This window comes from Acinonyx jubatus, chromosome C2 (assembly GCF_027475565.1).
Source record: "Acinonyx jubatus isolate Ajub_Pintada_27869175 chromosome C2, VMU_Ajub_asm_v1.0, whole genome shotgun sequence".
NCBI classification, from domain to species: domain Eukaryota; kingdom Metazoa; phylum Chordata; class Mammalia; order Carnivora; family Felidae; genus Acinonyx; species Acinonyx jubatus.
In genome coordinates, this window is record NC_069384.1 from 2693471 (window position 1) to 2705494 (window position 12024).

The window sequence follows — 12024 nt, forward strand, 5'->3', positions numbered from 1 at the left end:
GCTCGCTTCGGCGGCGGCGGGCGGGGGCGGCGCGCGGGCTGATGGCGTCACAAAGGCGCCGGCCACAGCTCGCAGCGCGTTCTGGGTGCTAGCGCGGCAGACCCAGGCAGTGGGCGGAGCAGCCCAGTTCGAGTTCGGTCTCGGCTTCACTCTCCTGCGCCTCCGCTGTCTCTTGTCGCCACATCTCTGGGCGTTTGGCGGCGAGGTTAGCTAGCGATGGGTCTTGGCCGGGAAGAGATGGATGGCCGTAGTCTACAATCTTTAAACTCACTCTACAAATCTCCATCCGATCGATCACTCACCTACGAGATAGACAGCACTGAGTTTTTAATTGTATTGGACTCCTCGAGCCGCCTCTGCCGGGTGGAGACTGAGAAGATGGCAGTCCTTGGGGTTTTTGGCGGGATGCTGGGGACAGCCCCATTAAGGGGCCGCCTTGACGGGGTCCAGGTCTGAGCCTCTGCTGCTGGCGGAGGCAGGGCCCTCCAGCATCTCCCAATGTCCAGGTCCCGGGACAGGTCCCAGGGCAAAGACAAGTCCTGGCACAGGGGCAGGGCAGGTCCAGGGACAGGGTAGGTCCTGGTGCAGGGGATGGTAGGGCCAGGGTCGGGTCCCAGTGCAGAGGATGGCAGGGGCAGGTCCTGGTCCAGAGGATAGCAGGGGCAGGTCCAGGGACAGGGCAGGTCCTGGTGCAGGGAATAGTAGGGCCAGGGTCAGGTCCCAATGCAGAGGATGGCAGGGGCAGGTCCCGGTGTGGGGCAGGAGTTTGGAGGGAGTGCTTGTGAGTCCATCCTTAGGCCTGGAGAGCATTCACGGAACTCTGGCAGTGTTGGCTTCCTGCCAGCTTAGAAATAAACGACGTCTTAGTTATCGTAGTAACCCAGTACATTTAAACCTACAGGCTGCACCCTATTTTGTGAATTTAGTGGTACTGGGGCAAGTAAATGGACTAGGTGGCATCTTCCAACATATGGTGGCCGTCTCAGTTATTTAGCCAGCTGGCTAGACTGACCTTCCCTATCCAGGGCTGACTTCGCGAGGAGTCTGTTATCGGAGAGCTTCGAGCCTTGCTATTGGAGCTTAGAGCCCAGCGTGGGAGCATGGCCGCCGGCTGCGTGGCGGCTGTTCCTTTGAACACACAGCCCGTTGGTCTAGCGTCCCTTGCCAAACAGGAAAGGCCCAATCCCGATTTGACTTATTTAACTTGACACTTACACTTGGGTTTCACTGTCCTTCTATTTTGCAGTTAACGAGTTTAAAGCCCCGGCTAAGCCAGGAGAGCCGACGCGGTATCTCACCATGCCCAACCCTCGTCAGTAAAACCGAAAATGCAGTGCGAACTCTGCGAGGTTTGAGCCTCGTGGCTCGCCGTCCTGCCACCCCCCCCCCCCCCCCGACGTGGATACATTCCCGCTCTTTCTGGCGTGAGGGGGTCAAAGGGCGCGCCGCCGCGCAGGCGCACGGAGCCGAGGCTGCCGCGGCCATGGGCGAAGCAGGCGGCGCTGAGGAGGCCTCACGGGTCAGTGAGGGGTCCGGGCGGCCGCCATTCTCTTCCTCGCGCCGTGTGGCGGCCCGCCTGGGCTTGCCCAGGGCTCCTTGGACAGCCCTGGGCCTCGTCCGCGGGGCAGCGTGGCCCGGGCGGGGGGCTGGGGGCGTGGCGGGGACCCCCGCGCGGGGGCCGTGGGCGCGGCGGCGGGACATGCGGTCCGAGCCCGGCCCTCCTCGCAAGGCCATATCGCGCCTTCCAAGGCTCAGTGCAAGGTGCAGGGAGAACGCAGGCCGCAGGTCGCCACGCTGTCGCCTCCACAGCAGGTGATGCGGGAGAGACCCGGGTTCAGGGTCTGGTTCTGTCCCGTTAACGGCGTTACCCTAAGGAGGTCACTTAACCTGCCTCTGCTCGTGACCCGGACAACCTTGAGGGGTTGGGGATGCCAAGTGAGATGACCCCCCGCGGGCCAGGTGCCCCCAGCAGGAGTGCAGTGACCTTCCCGTTGCTCCCGAGGAGCCGCCGAGGAGCCGGGTGCCGGGCCTGTCCTTGGCTTTCAGGAGGATGGCTTCAGGCCTTGGTGCAGGGAGAAGACAAAAACTGGCTTCCCCTTGCAGCCTGTGGCTCCAGCTGTCAAGATGTACCCTACAGAGCAGAGGGCGGGCTGGGTGGAGCAGAACCCCGCTATCGAAACCATCAGGAACATAGAGGCGCCAGGGAAAGGAGGCCGCCTTGGACTGCGGGTCGTTGTCCTCCGCAGAGAAATGTTAATAATCTTAAGATCTGCTTGTTGTTTTAGCAGGTGGGATCTAAAGAAGAATTTGTGAAAGTCAGAAAGAAGGACCTGGAACGCCTGACGACTGAAGTAATGCAAATCCGGGACTTCTTGCCCAGAATACTAAATGGGGAAGTGCTGGAAAGCTTCCAGAAGTTAAAGATTGTGGAGAAAAGTGAGTCTTATCCTTAGCAGCCATCGACGGCGACGCGGTGTGTTCCAGCAGACTAATCTCCCGTAAACAACCATAGGGCAGCTGTAAATACGCCTCGGGGTGCTGCTACAGTCCTTGTAATTCCTTTTGCGAGAGTCAGAAAAGACCTAAGGAAGAGAGGTGCCCTCACAGGAGGGACTCAGACACCTACGCTCGTGTTGGAAGAAGGGCTGCCAGCTCTTCTGGAGTATCTCACCAGCTTCTCTTCCCCTCCAGCTCCCGTCCCTGGCAAACACGTGTGACGCTTTTGTCATTGAAAAGCGCTGCTCTGAAAATTAAGTGTGTCAGTTGAAGATCTCGCCCCGTGGACGGGTTGCATGGAGTTAACGTGTGTGCAGAGACTGGCGCGTGCGTACTTGTCTCTGGGTGGACGGACAGGTCGGTGTCTAGCCCTGATTTGAGTCCGGGACTGCCAGGACTTGTCCGTTCAGAGTTGGAGATGTGAGCTGGGCTGCCCGTCGGGTAGCAGTCTGGGCGCCCGTTGACGTCCTCAAGGCAGCCTCTGGGGCTGATTCTGCGCTTGCGTAGCTGAGGCTGAATTATAGCTGAGTCCGCCCGCAGCGCTCCAGGCTGACGCGCCACCCTGCGTCGGACCGCTCACCATCACCGGTGGTCTCTAGGAAGGCCGCAGGTCCCCAGCGCTAGTGCCGATGAGAAGGTGTGGGGACAGCACGCACGCCAGGTTTGTGCACGTGTCCCCGGCGGAGGGCGCAGCCGCGTCCGCTGGATGGGGAAACACGCATGCCTGCCGGAGTTCCCTGCCCTGTTTGTTTTCTCTTAGGAATCCTCAGACCCGCTCTCCTCTGCCCTGTGGTGTGTGCCCCCAGCAGGGGGCTCCTGCAGACTGCCCGCCTCTGACTTCTTGCTGGCTGCCCGGGGCTCACCAGTGGAAGGCGTCAGAGGCGGAGACAGGGGTTGGGGTGTTTCCTCCTGCGGCCTCCACAGCTGTGGCTTCCACCTCAGGGCCCCGGAGACGGTCTCAGCTCCCGCTGAGTCTCTCCCATTCCCTCGTTGGGTGCGCTGTCGCTAGTTTCTGGGTGCCTCAGCAACCCCGTTGTGTCCCCTGTGCCGCTCTCCTCTCTGTAAGTAGTCCTTTCCGTGAATGTCAACATCTGGACCTCTGTTTCCCGCTGGGACCCTGCCGCATGTGCTCGTGTCACTGGTTACGCTGTCGCTCCAGGTCACTGGCCTCTGAGTCCCTGCTTCTGGTCCCATGCTCATCCGACGACCCTCTGAGAGCAGTCAGTCGCCGCACGCGTTTGTCTTTGGGGAGGCGACGTGCTGACCCGTAGCAGGGTATGTCAGCGTGCTGGGTGGTTATGTCTCTCCGCGGGGTAATCAACCTGCGCTCAGGGTCTCACGGATTCGTCAGCACGAGGCAGTCTTTAGAGGCACCACGTCAGATTGCGGTGCGTGCAGGAGCGAGGGCCACAGAAGAATCCGCGGTGACTCGATCACAGGCTTTGGGAGCTCTTGCCGCCCATCCCCTGGTCTTCCTCAGGCCCCGCGGCCATCTCTTCCCGCGCTCTGGCCATTTTGTCTTGGCCTGCTTTGCCGATGTGTCCTCCTCTGCGGCAGCCTTTCGGCTAGTGGAGCTGCCTGAGGCTCAGGCCTAGGCCCCTTCTCCCCACACTCCGTGGCTTTTCCGTGGGTGGTCTCCTGCACACACAGCTTCATGTCTGTGTCCATGCCAGTGGCTCCCGGGTTGATCTCTGGTCCTCGGCTCGGCCCAGACCCCCAGGCTTGCGGTCCTGTATCCGACTCCTCCTTGGTGTTTCTTCTTGCTTTTTATTGACGATAGTTTCAAATTCTCACTATTTGTCTTACAAGCAGCCAGCCTGCAGCCGTCAGGAGGGACCCGCGGCCCGACGAGGGAGACCACACAGCAGAGGAACAGTGGGCCTCTTGACAGCAAAAGGCCGGCCTTGCCGAGGGATTTGGGGAGGGATGGGAGTTAGGTGAAGTGCACCTTAAACATGTTTTGCTGGGCTCCAAGTAAAATAGGGCCGTGTGTGGGGCTGTCACCATATCCTACTACAGTGGACCCGGGCCTTGTCTTTGAAAACCACAAAATGTAGATAGACGTGGAACATCGTGTCTGAAGTGCCTTATTTGAAGCTCTGCAGCCAGCAGGAAATCAAGGCTGCTGCTCTGTGTCCCAGTGACTTTGATTCTGCAGGGAACTGGAGGATGTCTTCTTTTTAGTGGTATAATTCCAAACAGCAGAATTTCTGATAGTCTGGGATTTTACAAAACAAGCTTTTTATGAATGAGTGGTCACCGAAAGAGGGGCCGCTAAGACACTGCAGTGCGTTCTTTCCTGTTAACTTGGCAGCTGGCTCTGTGTGTCCGTTAGCCCGGCCTAGCAAACTGCAGGGCACATTGCTCCTTTCTGACCTCTGACCCGTGGTGTCCATCCTCCTACCCCGCCCCACGCTGGGCTTGCTCAGCCTCCCCAGCACCTCCATCCGCCTAGAGACCTGGGATCCTCCTCACTGCCCGCCTCTCCTCCCCTGCGCCCCCAGTCTCTCTTCCCATTAAGTCCTGCACGTTGCCACTCACGGGTGCATCGTGAATTCACTAGCCTGCCTTCACTGCCACGGCCACGGCCACGGCCACGGCCACCACCGACCCGAGCCCAGGACACCGTTGTCTTGTTTCGTGTTTTGCCTGAAGCTCTGCCTCCTGGCAGCGTCCGCTTGTCGTCACTTTCCAGTCTGTCGTGTGCACTGCAGCCCATGTAGTTTTTAACCGTTGTTAGCTTGTGTCATTCCCCTGCTTAAATCTTCAATGGCTTCTCCTTGCTTTTAGGATAAAGACCGGAAAAACACCCCCTTCCCCAAGAAAGCAATACCGCCCGAAAACCTAAGCAAAACTGTACCATGGCTTGAAAGATTTTGTTATTGGACTTAGACTCAGGTTCAGATTCACTTTCTTATCTGACTGCCTAGATCTGTCTTCCTGTTAGTCCCGTTAGATGCTATAGCACACCGTTCTTTTCCTTCAGATAAAGTTTTATTCTCATCTTACGGTAAGCGTGGGTGGGAGGGCAGGGCCCCTGTTTTTGCCTCCCATTTTATTCTCTGTGCCTGAATATTTGGTCCTGAGGTTACTTCTCACCTGGTGTCTGCGTGCTCTTCTGTCCAACTTGCTTGCTATCTCATGAAGCTAAGGTGCCATAGGCCCCTCGGTGCTGGGAGAAAGGGAGGACCAAAGTGGACTTTGACGTAAATCAAGAATGGTCAAGATTTTAAACCTTTTGCTGCGCAACCTCAGGGTGTTTTTCAGTTATACCGATCTTGAAGCTTGAAATCAGGGTTAGATACTTTCGTTTCATAATTACGTCACAAGGTCTGATAATTCCTTGTCTTTCTTGATTGGCACTGGTTCATTTAGAGAAACAGTGAAAAACTCACTCAGCCTCTTTTCTTTTCTCCAAGTTACTTAACATATAGCGTAATAATGGTTCCAAGAGTAGAATTGAGTGATTCATCACTTACACTTAACACTGTGCTCAGCCCAACAAGTGCCCTCCTTGATGCCCATCCCCCATTTAGCCCATCCCCCCACCCCACCCCTCCAGCAACCTCAGTTCTCTGTATTTAAGAGTCTCCTAAGGTTTGTGTCCCTCCCTGTTTTTATATTATTTTTGTTTCCCTTCCCTTATGTTCATCTGTTTTGTCTCTTAAAGTCCTCATATAAGTGAAGTCATATGGTTTTTGTCTTTCACTGACTGACTAGTTTCACTTAGCATAATACCCTCCAGTTCCATCCACGTAGTTGCAAATGGCCAGATTTCATTCTTTTTGATTGCCGAGTAATACTCCATTGTGTGTGTGTGTGTGTGTGTGTGTGTGTGTGTGTGTGTGTATGTGTATCTATAGATGCTTCTATAGATATACATACGTATATGTATCTATATATGTATCTATATCTATACACTACATCTTTATCCATTCATCCATCGATGGACATTTGGGCTCTTTCCATACTTCAGTTATTGTTGATGGTGCTGCTGTAAACAAGGGGGTGCATGTGTCCCTTTGAAACAGCACACCTGTATCTCTTGGATAAATGCCTAGTAGTGCAATTGCTGGGTCGTAGGGTAGTTGTATTTTTAATTTTTTTGAGGAACCTTCATACTGTTTTCCAGAGTGGCTGCACCAGCTTACATACCCACCAGCAGTGCAAGAGGGTTTCTGTTTCTCCACATCCTTGCCAGGATCTATAGTTTCCTGAGTTGTTAATTTTAGCCATTCTGACAGGTGTAAGGTGGTATCTCATTGTGGTTTTGATTTGATTTCCCTGAGGTTGAGTGATGTGCGTTTTTTTCATGTGTCTGTCGGCCATCTGGATGTCTTCTTTGGAGAAGTGTCTATTCATGTCTTTTGCCCATTTCTTCACTGGATTATTTGTTTTTTGGGTGTGGAGTTTGGTAAGTTCTTATAGATTTTTGGATACTAACGCTTTATCCGATATGACATTTGTGAATATCTTCTCCCATTCTGTCAGTTGCCTTTTCGTTTTGTTGATTATTTCCTTTACTGTGCAGAAACTTCTTATCTTGAAGAGGTCCCAATAGTTCATTTTTGCTTTTGTTTCCCTTGCCTCAGGAGACATGTCGAGTAAGAAGTTGCTGTGGCTGAGGTCAGAGAGATGGTTGCCTGTGTTCTTCTCTAGGATTTTGATGGTTTCCTGTCTCACATTTAGGTCTTTCATCCATTTTGAGTTTATTTTTGTGTATGGCGTAAGAAAGTGGTCCAGGTTCATTTTTCTGCATGTTGTTGTCCAGTTTTCCCAGCACCACATTCAGCCTGTTTCAATCTCCGTTGTCCTATAGACCACTTTTCAAACGCGTAGGTTGCCTTTGAGATGTTAGGTGATACAATTTAAAAACAACTTGATGTCTTAGTGGCAGTCAGATCCTCAGAGTCTTGAGTTGTGATCGTATAATTTTTCGTGTTGACACCAAACATAAATTGCAGTCTTATTTCTAACGTTTTAAAATCTGCAACATTAGTTTTAACCTTTTAAAATTTACTGAAATATGTTTATTTATTACCGTGTTAATATTGTGAACCGGCCTTGTTTTGTTCCTTGAATATCAATAATGAATACAAACTAGTGTGGCCATGATATGCTGGAGAGATATTTGACTAATTTTCTTTAGCAATAGAAACAAGTTGTTTCGTGTACTTTAAAATACAGCACCTGCTGCTGCACCTGTGCAGCAACATCTTGCCTCTGTTGGCATTGTCCAAGAGAACTTTCTGTGATGATGAAGTTCTTGTATAATTCATGCTGTCCCTGTCTATTTAAAAAATAGTCACTAGACAAAAATTGAAAAAAAAAGGGGGGGGGGGCGCCTGGGTGCCTCAATTGGTTAATCGTCTGACTTCAGCTCAGGTCATGATCTTGCAGTCCGTGAGTTCGAGCCCCGCGTCGGGCTCCGTGCTGACAGCTCAGAGCCTGGAGCCTGCTTCGGATTCTGTGTCTCCCTCTCTCTCTGACCCTCCCGTGCTCGTGCTCTGTTTCTCTCTGTCTCAAAAATAAATAAAAACATTTAAAAAAATTAAAAAAAAAGTCACTAGACATGTGGCCAACTGACCCAGCCCCATTTATTAAAAAGACAGTCTTTCCTTCCTTTAGTACAGAGACGGCTTCGTTGTAAATGGCTGTGTATGTGTGAATTTGATTCTGAATTCTTTATTAGTTCTGTTATTTTTTTATGTAACTTATGATTAGTATTTATTAATTTTTATATTGATATCCACTCGGTTGTGTTTTATTGTAGCTCCCTGATGAAATTCTGTTTTTGCCTTTTTTTTTCCTGTAACATTAATTAGTTATTTTAAAGTCTGAATCTGATAATTCTATTTTTTACTTTTTACTTTTTTAAATTTATTTTTTAGAGAGAAGAAGAGACAGAGTGTGAGTTAGGGAAGGGCAGAGAGAGGGAGACACAGAATCCGAAGCAGGCTCCAGGCTCCGAGGTGTCAGCACAGAGCCTGATGCGGGGCTCGAACCTACAAACTGTGAGATCGTGACCCGAGCCGAAGTTGGACGCCTAACCAACTGAGCCCTCCCCGGTGCCCTTGAATCTGATAATTCTAATATCTGGATCACCTGTTGATGTGCTTGTATTGTCTAATTTCCCTCTTGGTAGTCTTTGTAATTTTTTATTGATTAGTGGAGTTTTTCAAGTGAAACTTGTAGAGACTTTCGGTGATGGTATTTTTCTCCAGCAAGTGGTGCCCCCGCCTCCCCCGCCTCACTGTCTGCTTTCCTCTACAGCCTCTGTGTTCTGCTTATGCTCTGCTGAGTGCCTGCAGGAGAGAGACGGCTCTGACATCAGCTCATTTTTCTGTGCTCCTATCTCCTCTGGGATCATGGCCCACCCTAAGTCTTGGCTGTCTGATAGCTCTGGAATTTATTTTCATTTCCCAGCTCGGTGCCACCACTGGCTGCTCTGCCCAGCTTTGCTGCCTCTTTCCCTGTGCTGCTTTGGATTATGCCAGGGTCTTTGGGAAGAATGAAGTGGGAAGCTGGGGTCCTGTACCTCAGGGCACTTTTCCTCGTCTCTGGGTCCTATAGCCTAAAGGCCTGTGTGACTCAGGAGCTCTCACATACTTTCAGAGGAGTCCATTTTTTTAAGTTCTGCTTTTGTAATTATTCTTGGTGGGTAGATTGATCTGTTCCCTCACCATTATAGCTGGAAATGTAAGTCCTTCCATATATGTGGTTGTGATTTTTAAATTGTTAAAAACATTTGGTAATGTCCTACAGGAAAGACAGACTGTGGAGATGTTCCAGATTAAAGGAGGCCAAAGGTACAATGACAATCGAGGCACTTCCTGACACTTGACTGGTTGTTGTGCCTTGAAGGAAGAAAATGCTATAAAGGACGGTTTGGGGTCATTTGAGAGAATTTGAATGTCGGTGGCAGATTAGATAGAGGTATTAATTCTTCTGAAGTTGACAACTGTATAGAGTAGGTGTCTAGGACATCCCTGTTCCTGGGAAATACCCACTGAAGTATTTAGAAGTAAAGGGCAGTGATGGATGTAACTTACCTCAGCTGGCTCATAGTGCGTATTCTGTGTGTGTCTGTCCATGGTACACGGGATGAGCAGATGTGAAATGTTGCCAGTAGATGAGTCTGGGGAAAGGGACTGTGGGTGTTCTTTGTATGGTTTTTATTTGTGTGATGTTTTGTAAGTTTGAAATTGTTTCCGAATAAAAAGTTGAAAAAACCTGGTAAAGTGGAAGCACAACCGTTCACAGAGCCGTAAGCGTCCCGTAGGCGCTCTTGGGTTGTTAGAAGCGGGTGTGGAAAACCACTAGTACCACATGGTCTCTCAAGTGTTGACGGGTGTTTGGAGGTTAATTTCCCAAGTTTGGTATTAATGAGAAGAGGAAGACTTCTGTTTACAGCTCAGAGAAGAATGATCATTTCTGGGCCACAGAAATGTGAACCAGAGAGAGAATCTCGAAGAGTGGGATGGAAGGAAGAGTGAGTGCCAACTGGGCATTATCAGGGTGCCCAGCGGGCTCAGCAGGTGGAGCCTGGTTCGCCGCATCTTGGGGTTGGGAGTTCGGGCCCCGTGTTGGGCGGAGAGAGGACTCAAAAATAAAATCTTAAGAAAAAAAGATTATTTGATACGACCGAAAGTTTATTGTGACCCAAATGAGATAACGTCAGAGTGTCTTTTCCCCATGTGTTGGCAGGAACAAAAGGGGTAACATGGAGCGTGCTGTGGACGGACGGGTGTGGTCCAGGTTTGGGGAACCCACGCTAGGGAGCTAGGGGAGTGGGGTTCCAGGGCCTCCCCAAGAGCTTCCAGATGCGCAGGAGGGCAGGGGCCTGCCTCACCCGGAAGGGGAGTTGCTGCCACTGGAAGACGGGCAGCGATGATGCAGTGGGGAGTAGGTGCCCCAGCGTGTCTCCTCTTGTCCCTGCCCCTGTCCTGGTCTAACAGGAGCCTGGGTGCTGTGGGTGTTCACTTTTGCCTCTTGGAGCACAGAGCACGGAGGAGAATGGATCTCAAGGGCACGTGGAGATGGTCCAGAGCACAGGGGACTGGGAGAGAGGAAAAGAGACGTAACGGGCTTTTGGACAGAGGAAGTGGGGACGTAGCCGCAATGGAGAAGGCAGAGACGTACGTTATTTGAACGAATCGCTCCCGACACGCAGTCGTTAACATTATCTCTGTATGCCAATAAATGAAACGTTTCCCAACTCGACAGTTTGAGAAATGCGTTAACAGAATCCATTTGAATTTGGCAAGATTGATCTTATTTTTTGTGATGGTGTTTATTTTCAAGTCTTCCAGCGAATGTGGTGGATGAATCACTCAGGTAGAGGTGCCCTGTCTGCCTGGTGTTTGCCAAGCGTTGCTAGGTAATGTACGAACATACAAAGGATGAAATCCGGCCCCTTTTCTTTGGCATTTACCCGTGGACTAAGGGGCTCCAACACACAGATGTTGAAGTTAGTGATCCAAGGTGCTGCCACGTCCATTGGCAGTGCCACAGTAGAACGAATTCCCGTTAGTCACACATTTTCTTCATCCTACAAGAGACACCTCCAGTGGCCTTTAAGGTAGAGAAAGAAGAGTGGTTTGGGGAGCAGGTTTTTGGCAGTGCAGGAGAAAAAAATGCTATTTCCATGTTCCGGTTCCACCTCTTTTCCCCCACCCCCTTTGATTTGTTTTAAAAATTTGACGGCTAATCAAAGTGTTGTTTTTCTGGCTTAGAGTGGGTAGCAGGATTTCGAATTCACGTAATGTCTTTAACCGAAGGATTTTTTTTAAATGAATTCTGAACTACTCTCATTTTATCACGTTTTGAACTTACATTGTTGACAGGCTGATTATGTTAAGATAAGACAAGGTCTCTAGGGTGGGCCCTGATCCAGTATGACAGGTGTCCTTACAAAAGGGAAATTTGGACACCGAGAAAGAAGATGTGCATGAGGAAGCTGATGTGAAGAGACCAGGAGAAGGCCAATGACAGCGGAGGCGGATGGGAATTGTGGAGCAGCAGGGCAGCTGAAAGCGGGAGGAGGCAAGGGAGGATCCTCACCCGCGGGTTTCAGAGGGAGCATGGGCCTGCTGACACCGTGGTCTTGGACCCATGGCCTCCAGAACTAGGAGAGGAGACGTTTCTGTTCTAAGCTGCCCAGTTTGTGGTGCTTTGTTATACTCCCTCCAAATCTCAGTTCAAAGTAAATGTAGTCCACAGCGGCCAAGTGTAAATCCTTTTCTGAACCTATTGGAGAGAGATGCAAAGGAGAAGTGAAGGGCTGTTTAAAAGCTTTCACTCTGGATTGGAGACTTTTAGCAACTTTGATCAGAAACAATACTTTCGTGTTGACGTACATGGAGCAACGGATAGTTTGCTTTGCTTATTATAAGCATACCTGGTGATAAAAACAGCGTAGGGGAAATCGATCTCTTTTGTGTGGTTTACATTTCTTTGCTCAGTGTTTTAGAAATGCTGCTTTTCAGTTATAGCTCTGTCTCCTGCCTGTAATAGTTCACTGTACCC

General features: G+C 50.8%; 1 protein-coding gene across 6 annotated transcripts in view; it reads left to right on the plus strand.

The window, feature by feature from the left end:
- Positions 1–50: 50 nt before the first annotated feature.
- Positions 51–12024, plus strand: part of HSF2BP (heat shock transcription factor 2 binding protein) — a 95581-nt gene continuing 83607 nt past the window's right edge. For 2 of the 6 annotated variants that reach the window (XM_053220498.1, XM_027041500.2), the window contains exons 1-3: positions 51–205; positions 1247–1519; positions 2286–2436. In XM_053220498.1, coding sequence (XP_053076473.1) covers positions 1484–1519; positions 2286–2436 — 187 coding nt within the window. In that variant the 5' untranslated portion in view covers positions 51–205; positions 1247–1483. The other 4 variants (XM_027041496.2, XM_053220499.1, XM_027041498.2 and 1 more) reach the window with 3 other exon arrangements.